The sequence below is a fragment of the Salmo salar genome, chromosome 16 (genome assembly GCF_965601325.2).
Source record: "Salmo salar chromosome 16, fSalSal1, whole genome shotgun sequence".
NCBI lineage: Eukaryota > Metazoa > Chordata > Actinopteri > Salmoniformes > Salmonidae > Salmo > Salmo salar.
This window is the reverse complement of record NC_138306.1, coordinates 10,145,692-10,168,042: the sequence shown is the minus strand read 5'-3', so window position 1 is coordinate 10,168,042 and position 22,351 is coordinate 10,145,692. Positions and strand designations below refer to the sequence as shown.

General features: G+C 41.6%; 1 protein-coding gene across 6 annotated transcripts in view; it reads right to left on the bottom strand.

The window, feature by feature from the left end:
• The window catches only part of LOC106573121 (suppressor of tumorigenicity 7 protein homolog), an 82,229-nt gene extending 59,878 nt beyond the window's left edge, over positions 1-22,351 (bottom strand). For 2 of the 6 annotated variants that reach the window (XM_014147833.3, XM_045696899.2), the window contains exon 1: positions 22,103-22,351. In XM_014147833.3, the coding sequence (XP_014003308.1) occupies positions 22,103-22,139 (37 nt within the window). In that variant the 5' untranslated portion in view covers positions 22,140-22,351. Of the gene's footprint in view, positions 1-21,902; positions 22,062-22,102 lie in introns of those variants that run through there. The other 4 variants (XM_014147835.3, XM_014147837.3, XM_014147834.3 and 1 more) reach the window with 3 other exon arrangements.

Here is a 22,351-nt window from a genome sequence, read left to right as displayed (position 1 = left end):
TGTGCAATTCCATGATAAAGGAATTTAGCTGAGAAACAGATTTTTCACTGTTAACAAACAAATACCATTGACTTCAAAAGTTTGACAAACCTTACAACCCTATGCACAAGGATTAATAAAAACAAATTCCATTGAACATTTCACAAAAACACATTTACCGGAAGAACTGCGCCGATGCAAAGTTTGCTAATTGAATTTTGGTAAAAATCTCCCGTTTTTTTATGTGACCACGTTTTCCAAAAACTCTAAATATTTGTTTCGAATTAAGATTCAAATATGTCTGCAGAAAGAATGGGGTGTCAGCTATGACATGAGTTTAAATATATATACACATATATATACACACATACATACATATATATATATATACATATATCACTCACACACACACACACACACATACATACATACACACACACACTGCTCAAAAAAATAAAAGGGAACACTAAAATAACACATCCTAGATCTGAATGAATGAAATAATCTTATTAAATGCTTTTTTCTTTACATAGTTGAATGTGCTGACAACAAAATCACACAAAAATAAATCAATGGAAATCCAATTTATCAACCCATGGAGGTCTGGATTTGGAGTCACACTCAAAATTAAAGTGGAAAACCACACTACAGGCTGATCCAACTTTGATGTAATGTCCTTAAAACAAGTCAAAATGAGGCCCAGTAGTGTGTGTGGCCTCCACGTGCCTGTATGACCTCCCTACAACGCCTGGGCATGCTCCTGATGAGGTGGCGGATGGTCTCCTGAGGGATCTCCTCCCAGACCTGGACTAAAGCATCCGCCAACTCCTGGACAGTCTGTGGTGCAACGTGGCGTTGGTGGATGGAACGAGACATGATGTCCCAGATGTGCTCAATTGGATTCAGGTCTGGGGAACGGGCGGGCCAGTCCATAGCATCAATGCCTTCCTCTTGCAGGAACTGCTGACACACTCCAGCCACATGAGGTCTAGCATTGTCTTGCATTAGGAGGAACCCAGGGCCAACCGCACCAGCATATGGTCTCACAAGGGGTCTGAGGATCTCATCTCGGTACCTAATGGCAGTCAGGCTACCTTTGGCGAGCACATGGAGGGCTGTGCGGCCCCCCAAAGAAATGCCACCCCACACCATGACTGACCCACCGCCAAACCGGTCATGCTGGAGGATGTTGCAGGCAGCAGAACGTTCTCCACGGCGTCTCCAGACTCTGTCACGTCTGTCACGTGCTCAGTGTGAACCTGCTTTCATCTGTGAAGAGCACAGGGCGCCAGTGGCGAATTTGCCAATCTTGGTGTTCTCTGGCAAATGCCAAACGTCCTGCATGGTGTTGGGCTGTAAGCACATACCACCCTCATGGAGTCTGTTTCTGACCGTTTGAGCAGACACATGCACATTTGTGGCCTGCTGGAGGTCATTTTGCAGGGCTCTGGCAGTGCTCCTCCTGCTCCTCCTTGCACAAAAGCGGAGGTAGCTGTCCTGCTGCTGGGTTGTTGCCCTCCTACGGCCTCCTCCACGTCTCCTGATGTACTGGCCTGTCTCCTGGTAGCGCCTCCATGCTCTGGCCACTACGCTGGCAGACACAGCAAACCTTTTTGCCACAGCTCGCATTGATGTGCCATCCTGGATGAGCAGCACTACCTGAGCCACTTGTGTGGGTTGTAGACTCCGTCTCATGCTACCACTAGAGTGAAAGCACCGCCAGCATTCAAAAGTGACCAAAACATCAGCCAGGAAGCATAGGAACTGAGAAGTGGTCTGTGGTCCCCACCTGCAGAACCACTCCTTTATTGGGGGTGTCTTGCTATTTGCCTATAATTTCCATCTGTTGTCTATTCCATTTGCACAACAGCATGTGAAATGTATTGTCAATCAGTGTTGCTTCCTAAGTGTACAGTTTGATTTCACAGAAGTGTGATTGACTTGGAGTTACATTGTGTTGTTTAAGTGTTCCCTTTATTTTTTGGAGCAGTGTATTTTGGTTAACGAACTACAGTAAGTGAAGTGGATTTACAGTGCCTTTGGAAAGTATTCAGACCCCTTGACTTTTTACACATTTTGTTACATTGCAGCCTTATTCTGAAAATGGATTACAATTTAAAAAAAATCATTAATCTACACTAGAGGTCGACCGACTAAGATTTTTCAACGCTGATACCAATACCTATTATTAGAAGAAAAATCGGGTGATTTTTTTATTTATTTGTAATAATGGCAATTACAACAATACTGAATGAACACTTATTTTAACTTAATATAATACATCAATAAAATCAATTTAGCCTCAAATAAATAATGAAACATGTTCAATTTGGTTTAAATAATGCAAAAACCAAGTGTGGGAGAAGAAAGTAAAAGTGCAATATGTGCCATGTAAGAAAGCTAACGTTTAAGTTCCTTGCTCAGAACATGAGAACATATGAAAGCTGGTTGTTCCTTTTAACATGAGTCTTCAATATTCCCAGTTAAGAAGTTTTAGGTTGTAGTTATTATAGGAATTATAGGACTATTTCTCTCTATACGATTTGTATTTCATATACCTTTTGACTATTGGATGTTCTTATAGGCACTTTAGTATTGCCAGTGTAACAGTATAGCTTCCGTCCCTCTCCTCGCTCCTACCTGGGCTCGAACCAGAACACATCGACATCAGCCACCCTCGAAGCAGCGTTACCCATGTAGAGGAAGGGGAACAACTACTCCAAGTCTCAGAGCGAGTGACGTTTGAAACGCTATTAGCGCGCACCCGGCTAACTAGCTAGCCATTTCACATCGGTTACACCAGCCTCATCTTGGGAGTTAATAGGCTTGAAGTCATAAACAGCGCAATGCATTGCGAAGGGCTGCTGGCAAAACGCACGAAAGTGCTGTTTTAAATGAACGCTTATGAGCCTGCTGGTGCCTACCATCGCTCAGTCAGACTGCTCTATCAAATCAGACTTTATTATAACATAATAAACACACAGAAATACGAGCCTTAGGTCATTAATATGGTCGAATCCGGAAACTATCATCTCGAAAACCAAACTTTTTTTTCTTTCAGTGAAATACGGAACCGTTCCGTATTTTATCTAACGGGTGGCATCCCCAAGTCTAAATATTCCTGTTACATTACACAACCTTCAATGTTATGTCATAATTACGTACAATTCTGGCAAATTAGTTCGTAACGAGTCAGGTGGCCCAAACTGTTGCATATATCCCGACTCTGCGTGCAATGAACGCAAGAGAAATGACACAATTTCACCTGGTTAATATTGCCTGCTAACCTGGATTTCTTTTAGCTAAATATGCAGGTTTAAAAATATATACTTGTGTATTGATTTTAAGAAAGACATTGATGTTTATGGTTCGGTACACGGAGCAATGACAGTCCTTTTTCGCGAATGCGCACCGCATCGATTATATGCAACGCAGGACAGGCTAGATAAACTAGTAATATCATCAACCATGTGTAGTTAATTAACTAGTGATTATGATTGATTGATTGTTTTTTAAAAGATACGTTTAATGCTAGCTAGCAACTTACCTTGGCTTCTTACTGCATTCGCATAACAGGCAGGCTCCTCGTGGAGTGCAATGTAAAGCAGGTGGTTAGAGCGTTGGACTAGTTAACCGTAAGGTTGCAAGATTGAATCCCCGAGCTGACAAGGTAAAAATCTGTCGTTCTGCCCCTGAACAAGGCAGTTAACCCAATGGTTTGTAGACATGTTTGCTAATTCATTAAAAATAAGAAACTGTAATATAACATTTACATAAGTATTCAGACCCTTCACTCAGTACTTTGTTGAAAAACCTTTGGCAGCGATTACAGCCTTGAGTATGATGCTACAAGCTTGGCACACCTGTATTTGGGGAGTTTCTCCCATTCATCTCTGCAAATCCTCTTAAGCTCTGTCAGGTTGGGTGGGGACTGTTGCTGCACAGCTATTTTCAGGTCTCTCCAGAGATGTTCGAATGGGTTCAAGCCAAGGCACTGGTTGGGCCACTCAAGGACATTCACAGACTTGTCCCGAAGCCACTCCTGCATTGCCTTGGCTGTGTGCTTAGGGTCGTTGTCCTGTTGGAAGGTAAACCGTCGCCCCAGTCAGGTCCTGAGCACTCTGTAGCAGGTTTTCATTAAGGAGCTCTCTGTATGGGCCTCCCGAGTGGCGCAGTGGTCTGAGGCAGTGCTAGCTGTGCCACTCGAGATTCTGGGTTCGAGTCTAGGCTCCCGAGTGACGCAGACAGCCGCGACCATGAGACCCATGGGGCAGCGCACAATTGGCCCAGCGTCATCCGGGTTAGGGGAAGATTCGGCCGGCAGGGATGTCCTTGTCCCATCGAGCACTAGCGACTCATGCAGCGGACCGGGCGCAGTGCACGCTGACACAGTCGCGAAGTGCACAGTGTTTCCTCCGACACATTGGTGAGACTGGCTTCCGGGTTAAGTGGGCATTGTGTCAAGAAGCAGTGCGGCTTGGTTGGGTTGTGTTTCGGAGGACGCACGGCTCTCAAACTTCGCCACTCCCGAGTCTGTATGGGAGTTGCAGCGATGAAACAATTGAATACCATGAAATTGGGGAGAAAACGGGGTAAAAAAAAGAAAAGATCTCTGTACTCTGCTCCGTTCATCTTTCCCTCGATCCTGACTAGTCTCCCAGTCCGTGCCGCGGTCATGTGTCTTTTACTGAGGAGTGGATTCTGTCTGCTTGGCTCTCCTATGCTGAACATAATAAATGACTCCCTATCCTCCGGATGTGTACCAAACTCACTAAAAGTGGGAGTAATAAAGGCCTATATCGAATTTCCCATTCTTCTCAAAAACATTTTAAAAAGTTGTTGCGCAGCAACTCACTGCCTTCCTGAAGACAAACAATGTATACAAAATGCTTCAGTCTGGTTTTAGACCCCATCATAGCACTGAGACTGCAACCGTGATGGTGATAAATTACCTTTTCATGTTATCAGACCATGGTTCTGCATCTGTCCTAGTGCTCCTAGACCTTAGTGCTGCTTTTGACACCATCAATCACCACATTCTTTTGGAGAGATTAGAAACCCTACTTGGTCTACACGGACAACTTCTTGCCTGGTTTAGATCTTATCTGTCAGAAAGAAGTCAGTTCATCTCTGTAGAAGGTTTGTCCTCTGACAAATAAATTGTAAGTTTGTATTCCTCAAGGTTCCGTTTTAGGACCACTATATATTCTACATCTTGGTGATGTCATTTGGAGAAACAATGTAAACTTTCACTGCAATGCGGACGACACACAGCTGTACATTTCCATGAAACATTGAAGCCGCAAAATTGCCTACCCTGGAAGCCTGTGTTTCAGAAATAAGGAAGTGGATGGCGTCAAAATGTTCTTTTAAATTCGGACAAACCAGAGATGCTAGTTCTAGATCCCAAGAAACAAAGATCTGCTGTTGGATCTAACAATTAATCTTGATGGTTGTACAGTCGTCTCAAATAAAACTGAAGGACCTTGGCGTTACTTTGGACCCTGATCCCTCTTCTGACGAACATATAAAGAATATTTCAAGGACAGCTTTTTTCCCCATCTTTGTAAACATCTGAAAAGTTTTGTCCAAAAACGCAGAAAAGCTAATCCATGCTTTTGACACTTCTAGAGTAGACTACTGCAATACCCTACTCCCCGGCTAAAGAACTAAATAAACTTCAGTTAGTGCTAAACACGGCTGCCAGAATCCTGATTGAAACCAAACATTTTTATCATATTACTCCAGTGCTAGCCTCTCTACATTGGCTTCCTGTTAAGGCTAGGGCTGATTTCAAGGTTTTACTGCTAACCTACAAAGAATTACATGGGCTTGCTCCTACCCATCTCTCTGATTTGGTCCTGCCATAAATACCTACACGTACGCTACGGTCACAAGACGCAGGCCTCCTTACTGTCCCTAGAACAGCTAGAGGCAAGGCTTTCTCCTATAGAACAACATTTTTATGGAATGATCTGCCTAGCCATGTGAGAGACGCAGACTCTGTCTCGACCTTTAAGTCTTTACTGAAGACTCATCTCGAGTAGGTCCTATGATTGAGTGTAGTCTGGCCCAGGGGTGCGAAGGTGAACAGCAACGAACTGGAGCGACGAACTGCCCTTGCTGTGTCTGCCTGGCCAGCTCCCCTCTCTCCACTGGGATTCTCTGCCTCTACCCCTATTACGGGGGCTGAGTCACTGGCTTTCTAGTGCTCTTCCATGCGGTCCCTAGGAGGGGTGCGTCACTTGAGTGGGTTGAGTCACAGACGTTATCTTCCTGTCCGGTTTTCCACCCCCTCGGGTGGAGATCTTCATGGGCTATACTCAGTAGAGGTTGACCAATTAATCGGAATGGCCGATTTCACGTTTTCATAACAAATCGGTATTGTCGGCCACCAATTTCCCGATTTAAAAATAAAATAAAAATGTACACCTTTATTTAACTAGGCAAGTCAGATTAAGAACACATTCTTGTTCATTTCCTGTTAATTTCTCATCGAATCATAGCCTACTTCGACAAACGGGTGATGATTTAACAAGCGCATTTGCAGAATTTTTTTTAACCTAACCATAAACATCAATGCCTTTCTTTAAAATCAATACACAAGTATATATTTTTAAACCTGCATATTTAGTTAATATTGCCTGCTAACATGAATGTGTGTCACTTCTCTAGCGTTCCATGCAAGCAGTCAGGGTATATCCAGCAGTCTGGGCCACCTGGCTCATTGCGGACTGTGTGAAGTCCATTTATTCCTAACAAAGGCCGTAATTAATTTACCAGAATTGTAAATAATTATGACATAACATTGAAGGTTGTTGTAACAGGAATATAGCAATGTAACAGGAATATTTAGACTTAGGGATGCCACCCGTTAGATAAACGGTTCCGTATTTCACTAAAATAATAAACGTTTCGTTTTTGAAATGAGAGTTTCCGGATTCGACCATATTAATGACCAAAGGCTCGTGTTTCTGTGTGTTATTATGTTATAATTAAGTCTATGATTTGATAGAGCAGTCTGACTGAGCGATAGTAGGCAGCAGCAGGCTCGTAAGCATTCATTCAAACAGCACCTTGGTGCATTTGCCAGCAGCTCTTTTGCAGCGTTGCCAGCAGCTCTTCGCAATTCTTCAAGCATTGCGCTGTTTATGACTTCAAGCCTATCAACTCCCAAGATTAGGCTGGTGTAACCGCTGTGAAATGGCTAGCTAGTTAGCGGGTGCGCGCTAATAGCGTTTCAAACGTCACTCACTCTGAGACTTGGAGTAGTTGTTCCCCTTGCTCTACATGGTAACGCTGCTTCGAGGGTGGCTGTTGTTGATGTGTTCCTGGTTCGAGCCCAGGTAGGAGCGAGGAGAGGGACGGAAGCTATACTGTTACACTGGCAATACTAAAGTGCCTATAAGAACATCCAATAGTCAAAAGGTATATGAAATACAAATCGTATAGAGAGAAATAGTCCTATAATAACTACAACCTAAAACTTCTTACCTGGGAATATTGAAGACTCATGTTAAAAGGAACCACCAGCTTTCATATGTTCTGAGCAAGGAACTTAAACGTTAGCTTTCTTACATGGCACATATTGCACTTTTACTTTCTTCTCCAACACTTTGTTTTTACATTATTATTTGTTTTTGCATTATTTAAACCAAATTGAACATGTTTCATTATTTATTTGAGGCTAAATTGATAGTATTATATTAAGTTAAAATAAGTGTTCATTCAGTATTGTTGTAATTGTCATTATTACCAAAAAAATTAAAAATAAATAAAATCGGCCGATTAATCGGTATCGCCTTTTTTTTGGTCCTGCAATAAAACCAGTATCGGCGTAGGAAAACCAGAAATCGGTTGACCTCTAATACTCAGCCTTGTCTCAGGGTAGTAAGTTGGTGGTCTGTTGATATCCCTCTAGTGTGTGGGGGCCGTACTTTGGCAAAGTGGGTGGGGTTATATCCTGTCTGGTTTGCCCTGTCCGTGGGTATCGTAGGACGGGGCCACAGAATTCCCGGACCCACCCCTGTCTCAGCCTCCAGTATCTATGCTGCAATAGTCAATGTGCAGGGGGCTGGGTCGCGAATCTGGTGATCTCCCCGGTGTCCTGTGTGAATTTAAATAGGCTCACTAATTCTCCCTCTCTCTCTCCCCTACCGGAGGACCGGAGCCCTAGGATAATGCCTCAGGACTACCTGGCCTGATGACTTCTGGCTGTCCCCAGTCCATCTGGTCATGCTGCTGCTCCAGTTTCAACTGTTCTGCCTGCGGCTAGGTAACCCTGACCTTGTTACCGGACGTGCTACCTTGTCCCGGACCTGCTGTTTGACTCGCTCTCTCTTTTTACCGCACCTGCTGTCTCGACCTCTGAATGATCAGCTATGAAAAGCCAACTAACATTTACTCTTGAGGTACTGACCTGTTGCACCCTCTACAACCACGGATTATTATTTGACCCTGTTGGTCATCTATGAACGTTTGAACATCTTGAAGAACAATCTTGCCTTAATGGCCATGTACTCTTATAATCTCCACCTGGCACAGCCAGAAGAGGACTGACTGGCCACCCTCAGAGCCTGGTTCCTCTCTAGGTTTCTTCCCAGGTTCCCTCCTTTCTAGGGAGTTTTCCTAGCCACCGTGCTTCTACATCTGCATTGCTTGCCGTTTGGTGTTTTAGGCTGGGTTTCTGTATAGCACTTAGTGACATCTGCTGATGTAAAAAGGGCTTCATAAATACATTTGATTGATTGATTGATTAATTCATGTCTGGCCACAATGTCTGGGAACTCTAGAGCTCGGTCAGAGTGATCATCGTGTTCTTGGTCACCTCTCTGACCAAGGCCCTTCTCCCCCGATTGCTCAGTTTGGCCGGGCAGCCAGCTCTAGGAAGAGTCTTGGTGGGTCCAAACTTCTTCCATTTAAAAATTATGGAGGCCACTATGTTCTTGGGGACCTTCAATGCTGCAGACATTTTTTGGTACCCTTCCCCAGATCTGTGCCTCGACACAATCCTGTCTAGGAGCTCCTTCAACCTCATGGCTTGGTTTTTTTCTCTGACATGCACGGTCAACTGTGGGAACTTATATAGACAGGTATATGCCTTTCCCAAATCAAACCTTTCCAATCAGGATCAATGGAAACAGGATGCACCTGAGCTCAATTGAGTCTCATAGCAAAGGGTCTGAATACGGTTTTAATTTATTTAATACATTTGCAAAAATGTCAAATAATCTGTTTTTGCTTTGCCATTATGGGGTATTGTGTGTAGATTGATTAAATAAAAACAATCCTCATCAATTTTAGAATAAGGCTGTAACAAATCCAAATTTTGAAAAAGTCAAAGGGTCTGAATCCTTTCCGAATGTATACCATAATTTCCCAAAACAATTGACTCTGACATGTTCATATAAACTTCACACGTTGGTGCTCATGGGTCCTCTCCACAAAGAGGTTCTTTCTTTCTCACCCATGAGTCACAGTAAGGGAGAGAGGAGGAACTGGTAAAAAAGGGAATCTGGCTTTAAAGAGGACTGTGGCACTTCTATTACTTTCTTCACAGCCAGTCAGACACAGCACATCATGCATACTCGAGTCAAGCATATTTTCTCATCCACTTTATGGCTAGAACTCCCTTCATTTCTACTTTATTGGGCTAATCTTCTGCTATGGTCCACTGCTGCACAACACTGACTTCTAGCTTCTAGGGAAATACCCAGAGCTGTTTTTGCATGAGGGGGAGGAAAGTGGAACTCAGAAATAGAAAACTGTCATGTTATAGTAATACCATAGATCAGGGGTTGGCAACAGGCGGCCCAAAACAGGCCCGCAAGTGTTTTTTTTGGCCCCCCAAAGTTTTTAGGCAAATCTTTTTTTGAATAATGTTATCTAGTTGCCTACCCCTGCAGTAGATGATATGAGGAACATAACATGATTTGAGGAACATACCCACGGCTGAATCTATTTTCATACCCCTGCCATAAATGATATGGAGGAACATACCATAGAGATCCTATTAAATTACTGGAGGGGCTATGTCACAAACCCTTTAAAGTTCCAGAATGCGGTGAAAATGGCAGCCATCTCGGTCAGGGAGAAATCCAAAACCTATCTAATTGGAAGTAGAGTCATAGGTGATTCATTTCCTGCTTTTAATTATGCAGGAAAATAAAAGTAAGGCATGTGATGTATCTGAAATTGTGTAATTGAATTAGTCAACCTAAAATATTGTCACATAATTATAGTTTATACAGTTTATGGGTTTATACAAATGTTCAATATCAATAGCATCTAAAATATATGTAAGACCATAAAATGTCTCATATTTTGGTTGCTATTATATATGACAGAATATTTGTTAATTTAAAAAAATGTACGGACCCATTCCTCTAAAACTGTCTGACTAGCTAACGCACAGTGTCGATAAATTCTTCACATTTATTGTTTGATAATATCTTATCACATAAATGGTTGTTTTTTAGATGGCGTTGCAGTGGATAGCAGCCCCTTTACGGGCTTCTGACCAATTCTGATATTTTGTGTGTTAAGATCACCGTAGTTTAAATTTTTTTTTGTACATATCGTAGCCATAAAACAGCATCTGGACATCAGAATAGCAATTACCAAACTTGATTTGCATGATAATTTCTACTTCAACAAGTCGGCAGCTCTGGACTTTTTGCTTACTCCGGACAAGACCCTAATCCCTGCGACTCGAAAGAGGAAGCGATGGCGAAAGAGATAAATGAGACGGCATGCTGACGAGACTACGTTGGCAAACAAATAAACCACCTCTACCCTCCGTTCTATTGGTGAATGTACAATCACTAGAGAGAGAACAAACTGGACGAGCTCCGACTATCCTATCAACGGGACCTGAAGAACTGCAATATTCTAGGTTTATCAGTGTTGTGGCTGAACAATGACAATTATACATCTAGCTTGTTTATCCATGCATCGTCTAGATTGAACGGCAGCCTCTGGTAAGACAAAAAGGGGAGGAGTGTGTCCATTTGTTAACAACAGCTGAGGCAATCTCTAATGTTAAGGAAGTCTCAAGATTTGGCTAGTCTGAATTAGAACACCTCAGAATACTAAACTAGCAATATAGGACCATAAACTAATAAGAAAAAGCACATTGAGGTAGCCATCTCATGACCAGTGATTTTAAATGCTGAAATCCATTTTACCTCATTTTTACCAGCATGTTAACTGTACAACTAGAGGTGACAAAAATTGATGACCTTTACTCCACACACAGAAATGCATACAAGCATATCCCTTGCCCTCCCTTTTGCAAATCTGACCATAACACTATCCTCCTGATTCCTGCTGACAAGCAACACCTCAAACAGGAAGTACCACAGACGCGCTCAATACGGAAGTGGACGCTAAATTACAGAACTGTTTCGCTAGCACAGATTGGAATATGTTCCAGGATTCATCCTATAACATTGAGGAGTTTACTACATCAGTCACCGGCATGAACAGGAAAACCGTCAATACAGAACTAAAGATTTAATCCAACAACGCCAGTGCTGACGATTGTCGGAAGTGGCAGCGCTAGCAAACTATCACGGATTACAGATTACAAAGGGAAACCTAGCAGTGGGGGTGGTATTTTGACATCCGGATGAAAAGTGTGCTCAAAGTAAACTGCCTGCTACTCAGGCCCAGAAGCTAGGATATGCATATAATTCGATTTGGATAGAAAACACAAAAGTTTCTATAACCGTTAAAATAATGTCTGTGAGTATAACAGAACTGAAATGGCGAAACCCCGAGGACAAACCATTAAAAAAAAATATTTAAAAAAATCTGCATACCACTGATTTCAATGCCTGGCACTTTTTTAATAGGGCAAAAATCGTCCCCGATTGCAGTTCCTAGGGCTTCCACTAGATGTCAAGTCTTTAGAAAGAGTTTCAGGATGGTTTTTGGAAAAATTAGGGAGAAGTTGTAGTTTTTCTAAGTGGTTCCCATTTTGGCTGTAGTTTCCAAGCGAATGGCCGAGACAGCGCGTTCTTTTTGTTTATCTCCGGTAAAGACAATAATGATTCTCAGTCTTAAATTGTATTGTTTCTTTGCGTATTAGGGTACCTAAGGATTGATTATAAACGTTGATTGACTTGTTTGGATGGATACGTTTATTGGTAATGTTTGGGATTAATTTTGTATGCATTTTGAAAGAGGGAAACCGAGTGGATTACTGACTGAAGCGCGCCAGCTAAACTGAGTTCTTATGGTTATAAAAAAAAAGGACTTCATCGAACAAAAGGACCATTTGTAATGTAACTGGGACATTTTGGAGTGCCAATAGAAGATGATCTTCAAAAGGTAAGGCATATATTATATCGCTATTTCTGACTTTCGTGTCGCAACTCCCTGGTTGAAGATTTGTTATGCATTTGTGTGCTGGACGCTGTCCTCAGATAATTGCATGGTTTGCTTTCGTCGTAAAGCCTTTTTGAAATCTGACACCTTGGCTGGATTAACAAGTTAAGCTATATTCTGATGTATTGCACTTGTGATTTCATTAAAGTTGAATATTTATAGTAATTTAATTTGAATTTCGCACTCTGCAATTTCACCAGATGTTGGCCAGGTGGGACGCTAAATGTCCCACCTATCCGAAAGAAGTTAATTGATTAAATCTCAGCTTTCAACACCATAGTGTCCTCAAAGCTCATCACTAAACTCAGGACCCGGGGACTGAACACCTCCCTCTGCAACTGGATCCTGGACTTCGACGGGCCGCACCCAGGTGGTGAGGGTAGGCAACACCACATCCGCCACGCTGACCATCAACACGCGGGCCCCTCAGGGGTGCGTGCTTAGTCCCCTCCTGTATTTCCTCTCCACCCATGACTGCATGGCCGCGAACGACTCCAACACCATCATTAAGTTTCCCGATGACGTGGTAAGCCTGACCATCATTGACAACACTTAGACAGCAGTGTTGTGCCAGGACAACAACCTCTCCCTCAACAAGACAAAGGAGCTGATCGTGGACTTCAGGAAATGGAGGGCTGAGCATGCCTCCATCCACATCGACAGGGCTGTAGTGGAGGGGGTCAAGAGCTTCAAGTTCCTCGGTGTCCATATCACTAAGGAATTAACAAGGTCCACACACACCAACAGCCGTGAAGACGGCACAACAACGCCTCTTCCCCCTCAGGAGGCTGAAAAGATTTGGCATGGATGGGCCCTTGGATCCTCAAAAGGTTCTAGATCTGCACCATTGTGACTATCTTGACTAGAGGTCGACCGACTTATGATTTTTCAACGCCGATACCGATTATTGGAGGACCAAAAAAAGCTGCTACCGATTAAATTGGCCAAGTTTTTTGTAATTAATTTTATATACATGTATATATATTTGGTGAAAACAGGCTTATACACTTTAACAAATTTATAAAAAGAAAAAAAAGAAATACCTTCTTTACATAAACATTCAGATCCTTTGCTATGAGACTTGAAATTGAGCTCAGGTGCATCCTTTTTCCATTGATCACCCTTGAGATGTTTCGACAACTTCATTGGCTTCCTTCCACCTGTGGTATATATTCAATTGATTGTACATGATTTATAAAGGCACACACCTGTCTATATAAAAAGGTCCCAAAGTTGACAGTGCATGTCAGAGCAAAAACCAAGCCATGAGTTCGAAGGAATTGTCCGTAGAGCTCCTAGACAGGATTGTGTCGAGGCACAGATCTGGGGAAGGGTACCAAAAAAATCTGTGCAGCATTAAAGGTCCCCAAGAACACAGTGGCCTCCATCATTCTTGAATGGAAGAAGTTTGGAACGACCAAGACTCTTCCTAGAGCTGGCCGCCCAGCCAAACTGAGCAACCGGGAGAGGTGAGGTGACCAAGAACCTGATGGTCACAGACAGAGCTCTAGAGTTCCTCTGTGGAAATGGGAGAACCTTCCAGAAGGACAACCATCTCTGCAGCACTCCATCAATCAGGCCTTTATGGTAGAGTGGCCAGACGGAAGCCACACCTTAGTAAAAAGGTACATGAAAACCCAGTTGGAGTTTGCCAAAAGGCACCTAAAAAATCTCAGAACATGAGAAACAAGATTCTCTGGTCTGATGAAACCAAGATTGAACTCTTTGGCCTGAATGCCAAGCATCACGTCTGGAAGAAACCTGGCACCATCCCTACGGTGAAGCATGGTAAGGGAACCATTATGCTGTGGGGGTGTTTCAGAGACAGGGACTGAGACAGTAGTCAGGATCGAGGAAAGATTAACCTCTATGGGACAGGCGGGACGAATTCGTCCCACCTACGTAACAGCCAGTTGAATCCTGTGGCGCGATTTTCAAAACCTTTGAAATGCTATTACTTCAATTTCTCAAACACATGACTATTTTACAGCTATTTAAAGACAAGACTCTCGTTAATCTAACCACACTGTCCGATTTCAAAAAGGCTTTACAACGAAAGCAAAACATTAGATTATGTCAGCAGAGTACACAGCCAGAAATAATCAGACACCCATTTTTCAAGCTAGCATATAATGTCACAAAAACCCAGAAGACAGCTAAATGCAGCACTAACCTTTGATGATCTTCATCAGATGACACACCTAGGACATTATGTTATACAAAACATGCATTTTTTGTTCAATCAAGTTCATATTTATATCAAAAACCAGCTTTTTACATTAGCATGTGACGTTCAGAAAAAGCATACCCCCCGCAAACTTCCGGGGAATTTACTAACAATTTACTAAATTACTCACGATAAACGTTCACAAAAAGCATAACAATTATTTTAAGAATTATAGATACATTACTCCTCTATGCACTCGATATGTCCGATTTTAAAATAGCTTTTCGGATGAAGCACATTTTGCAATATTCTGAGTAGATAGCCCGGCATCACAGGGCTAGCTATTTAGACACCCGGCAAGTTTAGCCTTCACCAAAATCCCATTTACTATAAGAAAAATGGTCTTACCTTTCCTGTTCTTCGTCAGAATGCACTCCCAGGACTGCTACTTCAATAACAAATGTTGGTTTGGTCCAAAATAATCCATCGTTATATCCGAATAGCGGCGTTTTGTTCGTGCGTTCAAGACACTATCTGAAAGGTGTAAATAAGGGTCGTGCGCATGGCGCAATTCGTGACAAAAAAAATCTAAATATTCCATTACCGTACTTCGAAGCATGTCAACCGCTGTTTAAAATCCATTTTTATGCCATTTTTCCTCGTAAAAAAGCGATAATATTCCGACCGGGAATGTCCATTTAGCTAAACAGAGGAAAGTAAACAAAGCTTTCGGTCGACGTGGGCACGAGCCTGAGTCTCACAGTACTGTAACCAGCCACTACCCAAACGCGCTAGTTTGTTTCAGCCAGAGCCTGCAAAGCCACGATTCAACTTTTTGCCGCCTTCTGAGACCCTATGGCAGCCGTAGGAAGTGTCACGGGACAGCTAAGATCCTCACTCTTCAATAAACAGAGACAAGAAGAACGACACCTTGTCAGACAGGCCACTTCCTGCATGAAATCTTCTCAGGTTTTTGCCTGCCATATGAGTTCTGTTATACTCAAAGACACCATTCAAACAGTTTTAGAAACTTTAGGGTGTTTTCTATCCAAAGCCAATAATTATATGCATATTCTAGTTACTGGGCAGGAGTAGTAACCAGATTAAATTGGGTACGTATTTTATCCAGCCATGTCAATACTGTCCCCTATCCCCAACAGGTTAACGGAGCAAAGTACAGAGAGATCCTTGATGAAAACCTGCTCCGGAACTCAGACTGGGGTGAAGGTTCACCTTCCAACAGGACAACCACCCTAAGCACACAGCCAAGACAACACAGGAGTGGCTTCAGGACAAGTCTCTGAATGTCCTTGAGTGACCCAGCCAGAGCCCCGACTTAAACCCGATCAAACATCTCTGGAGAGACCTGAAAATAGCTATGCAGCGTCGCTCCCCATCCAACCTGACTAAGCTTGAGAGGATCTGCAGAGAAGAATGGGAGAAACTCCCCAAATACAGGTGAGCCAAGCTTGTAGTGTCATTCCCAAGACTCGATGCTGTAATCGCTGCCAAAAGGTGCTCCAACAAAGTACTGAGTAAAGGGTCTGAATACTTATGATATGTTTATTTTTAATAAATGAGCAAAAATCCAAAAACCTGTTTTTGCTTTGTCATTATGGGGCATTGTGTGTATTTAATACATTTTAGAATAAGGCTGTAACCTAACAAAATGTGAAAAAAGTAAATGGGTTTGAATACTTTCCGAAGGCACTGTATATCACCAGAAGTACATTTACCATGAATTCCTAATCTACATGTTTCATTGGTTACGGTAGTTTATGTTAATACTTTCAATATTATTATTCCAGTCTTCCCGTTATAATTGTCATATTGGACACATTGCTTGCAGAGTGCACAACCTATGCTACACTTGTGAGAAACAAGTATTGGTTTATTTTATTCCATTTACGAGTTGTCAAATTTAGTCAGTCTTGTGTTTGGAGCGCTCGTGTCAATGTTGAGTTAGGATGTGCACGCATAGAAGTAGGCCTATAGGATATCTGGCCTGCACGTAAATGTAGGCATATAAATGTCTGTTTTTACATCCACTGAGAATTACAATAGTTCCTCAATGTATTTGAAAAATCTTTCCAGCTCTCTCCCTTTCTAAAACCACTCAGCGTGAATGGGAAAACTGTCATGCTCAGATCCAGTGGAAACGTCATAAAATAGGCCGACCTGATTAATTCTTATCAGTGCTTGACTTGGACTGAAATAAGTTCTGGTACGCATTTTGGGTGCTGGTACTGTTTAAATGTAGGTGCTATACAATATTTTTTAGCTAATATTCTATAAGAGGAACAGGAGCTCAAGCAGTAGAAAATGTGAGGTGCCAGTACTCAGCTCCTGCCGAAGTCAAGCACTGCTTCTTATCCCTTGCACAAATAGCCTATAGCGGTGTCTGTCCAGCACTCACTGGCATGGAAACTCAAGAGCCCAGAATAAGTTTGCTAGCGCAAGTTTTGGGCTTGACCGAAGTTAATAGTAGTACAGTAGCACAATGTGTCAAGTTCGTTGCAGACAGGACATGTGTAGCCAATGTGATTTATAGGATATTTAAAATAAGGATATTTTCTACCTGCAATGTTTTTATTTGTTGGCTTTATGCAGGCTATTTTTTGATAGCTGGCAATGGCAATAAAAAGTAACTTTATGTTTGTATCCTGTTCATTCGGTTGTGGATAGAATTGTGATTAACCAAGTGACAATGATTGAGATAGGAAGACGTTATTATAAATTAAACTATTTCACTAAAATGTGCAAATGAAAACCGTAACTGGCACGCAGATCAGTAGAAACATTTTATTTGTTTTCATGTACAGTGCCTTCAGAAAGTATTCATACCCCTTGATTTATTCCACATTTTGTTATGTTACAGCTAGAAAATAAAATGTATTAAATAAACTTGACTTTTCAAAAGTTTACGGTCACTTAGAAATGTCCTTGTTTTTGTAAGAAAAGCAAAAAATTTTGTCCATTAAAATAACATCAAATTGATCAGCAATACAGTGTAGACATTAATGTTGTAAATGACTATGCTCGCTAGAAACGGTCGATTTTGAATGGAATATCTACATAGGCGTACAGAGGCCCATTATCAGCAACCATCATTCCTATGTTCCAATGGCACGTTGTGTTAGCTAATCCAAGTTTATCATTTTAAAAGGCTAATTGATAATTAGAAAACCCTTTTGCAATTATGTTAGCACAGCTGAAAACCGTTGTTCTGATTAAAGCAGCAAATTAAAAAAAAAACTGGCCTTCTTCAGACTAGTTGTGTATCTGGAGAATCAGCATTTGTGGGTTCGATTACAGGTTCAAAATGGCCAGAAACAAAGAACTTTCTTCTGAAACTCATCACTCTATTCTTGTTCTGAGAAATGAAGGCTATTCCATGCGAGAAATTGCTAAGAAACTGAAGATCTCGTACAACGATGTGTACTACTCCCTTCACAGAACAGCGCAAAATGTTTCTGACCAGAATAGATAGAGGAGTGGGATGCCCCAGTGCACAACTGAGAAAGAGGACAAGTACATTAGAGTGTCTAGCTTGAGAAACAGACGCCTCACAAGTCCTCAACTGGCAGCTTCATTAAATAGTACACGCAAAAGACCAGTCTCATCGTCAACAGTGAAGAGGCAACTGACTCTGGGATGCTGGCCTTCTAGGCAGAGTTGCAAAGAAAAAGCCATATTTCAGACTGGCCAATAAAAAGAAAAGATTAAGATGGACAAAAGAACACAGATACTGGACAGAGGAAGATTGGAAAAAGTGTTATGGACAGACAAATCTAAGTTTGAGGTGTTCGGATCACAAAGAACATTTGTGACACGCAGAAAAAAATGAAGATCCTACAACAGGACAATGATCCAAAGCACAGCTCCAAACTATGCAAGAACTATTTAGGGAAGAAGCAGTCAGCTGGTATTCTGTCTATAATGGAGTGGCCAACACAGTCACCGCATCTCAACCCTATTGAGCTGTTGTGGGAGCAGCTTGACCATATGGTACGTAAGAAGTGCCCATCAAGTCAATCCAACTTTTGGGAGGAGCTTCAGGAAGCATGGGGTGAAATCTCTTCAGATTACCTCAACAAATTGACAACTAGAATGGGAAGGTCTGCAAGGCTGTAATTGCTACAAATGGAGGATTATTTGACAAAAGCAAAAGTTTGAAGGACACAATTATTATTTCAATTAAAAATCATTATTTATAACCTTGTCAACATCTTGACTATATTTCCTATTAATTTTGCAGCTCATTTCATGTATGTTTTCATGGAAAACAAGGACATTTCTAAGTGACCCAAACTTTTGAACGGTAGTGTATCTACACCCCATAATGATCAAGTGCAAACATGTTTTTTGACATTTAAGACAATTTACTGAAAATTAAATATAATTTACATAAGTATTCACACCTGAGTCGATACTTTGTAAAAGCACCTTTGAGAAAGGATTCCGTGACGACTAACTTAGCAACCGCGTGACGCAGCATGACAACGTGAACGCAATGGTCGACAGTCTGCTGGGTGGGGCATTTTACGTTCCTTTATTCATTGGATTCCTATCGCCTTTCTATAATATCTATGGCAACAGCACCATGCATGCACCCTGGTCGAAATAGGCAGAAAAATATGGGGAGAAAAAATAGCTAGAACCTCCGTTAAATTGCACATTTCTAGAGATAGGAATATCGCAAAAATATACTCAATGGCTCATTCAAGAGAAGACATCTTCCCGAGTTATGTATTGAAATCTGACGTGTATGATCAAATCTAAATTTTATTAGTCACATGCGCCGAATACAACAGGTGAAACGCTTACTTACGAGCCTCTAACCAACAATGCAGTTAAAAAAATACAACAATAAAAATAAATGAATAGGAATACAAAGTAGATTGCAAAAACATCTAACTTCCAGTGTAGTATGAGCGACTTTATCACAGTGCTACATCATACCGGACGGATTTCTGCCTGCTTGAATGCCAATAACTCAGAAACACGTGAAAACATGAAATGCATAAAAAAAACAATATAACATTCAAAATGGGTGAACATTTCCTTTAACAGAATATGAACTATTAAAAGTAAGGTTTTCACTGTGCAGTTACTTTAAAAGGTGCAATACTTTATGCAGAAATCGCATTTCCTGGTTGCTAAATTTAAAATAGTTCACCTACTTTCAAGTTTATGGGACAAAACAAGAAGTCATTGTGTAGAGAATCATTGTACCATCTAAAACGCTGTGAAATATTTGAAGCTGGTGTACAAAACCAAAAATAAAAGATGCAAAAATTTAAAATAACGGAACGCATAGAAATAGCACACAAAGAACAGATCTACCTCTTCTTAAACTTGCTTTCAATGAAAGATCTATAACTCATTTCTATGTTAATTTGGTCAGGTCGCCCAAAAAGTTACATATTGCAGCTTTAAGACATTGTGATGTCATCAGCAAAAATGTGGTTGTGGGTGAGGCTGAGCATTCATGCCACACTGAACCTGGCACCTAAGTCAAGTACAGTGACTTTGCATTTCAACATGCATGTCTGGTCTGCTTCCCCAGGCCCATTCCAGTTCTTACCACCCTGCCCCTACCTCAACCCCCCACGACACACACGTTTGCTCGACAGCAAACATACTATAGTTTGTTTGCTGTCGAAACATACCAATGACAGTAAAAAAAGACAGAGACAAGAAAACACACTATAGTGCACAATGAACTGGTGATTTTATACCAAATATGTCCCTCAGCTAGTTTGTGTATCCAAATGTTGCCTGGCCCTCCACTCCTCAGCCAGCCAGCTGGCCCACTGAAAGAGCACATTCTTCCATCTGCTCCTCACCACTACTCTGTCACAGAGGACAGAGAGACTAGATGCTGTTCACAAGGAACCACCTAATCAAATGCCAACTTTGACATAACATTTTTAATGAAAATCATATGACTGACTATACTATGACTGACTGACTATGACTGACAAGCCAACAATGACTTATTCTGACCCCCCAAGTGCTTGTTGAGCCTCTCCTGAAATCATAAAAGGCAACCAGAAAACACATGCCATGTGTTTGATAAAATGGTTACAGAAGTAAACACTAAGTATTTCATAATCATACAGCTATCTTATATATTGAAGAAAAATATAAAAACGCAACATGTAAAGTGTTGGTCCCATTTTTCATGAGCTGAAATTAAAGATCCTAGAAATGTTCCATACGCACAAAAAGCTTTTCTCTCAAATGTTGTGCACAAATTTGTTTACATCCCTATTACTGAGAATTCCTCCTTTGCCACGATAATCCATCCACCTGACAGTGGCATATCAAGAAGCTGATTAAACAGCATGATGATTACACACGTGCACCTTGTACTGGGGACAATAAAAGGCCACTCTAAAATGTGCAGTTTTGTCACACAACAATGCCACAGACATCTCAAGTTAAGGGAACGAGTAACTGGCATGCTGACTGCAGGAATGTTCAACAGCTGTGTTGACAGATAATTAAATGTACATTTTTTGACCATAAGCCATCTCCAACATAATTTTAGAGAATTTGGCAGTACATCCAACCGGCCTTACAACCACAGACCACATGTAACCACGCCAGCACAGGACCTCCACATACAGCTTCTTCACCTGTAGGATTGTCTGGGGGGGAGGGGGGTGCCGAGGAGTATTTATGTCTGAATAAAGCCTTTTTGTGGGGAAAGACTAATTCTGATTGGCTGGGCATAGATCCCGAGTGGGTGGACCTGACTCCCAAGTGGGTGGGCCTATGCCCTTCCAGGCCCACCCATGGCTACGCCTCTGCCCAGTCATGTGAAATAGATAGATATGGGCCTAATTTATTTATTTCAATTGACTGATTTCGTTCTGTGAACTAACTCAGTAAAAAAAGTTTATATTTTTGGTCGGTATAGTTAGCTAACTACCCACATCAGACATCTCACATATCTATTTTATACCCCTATCCGAGACAGACTTAAAAAAAACATATATATTAAAATGGATTATTACTACAAACACAGTCACGTTTTCAAAGATGAGACATTCCTTACTGTCTAGTCACGTACGTTAGCTAAATAGTGGATTTGCTAGCTGGGTACAAAAAAGAAAGACAGACAAAGCAAAATTAATTGAACTGCAACGTTAACGCACAATCTGGCTGCATGCTTGTAATAGGTACGGTTAGCTAAAGTAATGTAATTGCATTTGGAACATGACTTTGCTAGATAGCTAAGGGGTTGCGGACCAGCTACAGTAGCTAGCAAAAGTTAGCAAATATGAAAACTTTGAAAGTGTGGTTACAGTGTCCACAAACAGTATACACAAAATGCGAACATGTTGAATTGTCTTACCAAGAAATGAGTTATGCGAAAGCCAGCAATAACCACATTGTCGTACTAGCTAAAACTAGCTAGGCTATCCTAGCAAAACAAGCGAGAGAAGAACAAGACTTATGTCTGGCTGGAGCGCGAGACTGTAGACGTGTCTGCTAGCAAACACGCATTAGCTCTAGCTAGTCTCAATGAACTTTCTTAGCAAGCAAGTTACCTACCTAAAACTTTGAAGTCGTTAAAAATGGACGTTGACATAAGAGACTCTCACCTGTGGTCAGGTTGTCGCTGTATCGGAATGGCACTCGTAAAATGTAAACCAAAAAATACCATAACAATGAACCAGGCTGTCAGAAGTATGTCCAAGACCAGGCAATGGAGGACTTGAGTTGCTCTATTAATAAGCCTGTCCCATTTTCAGCCATGATACTGTGGGCTCTCGGTGTATTCTGGGACGATGTATGATACTT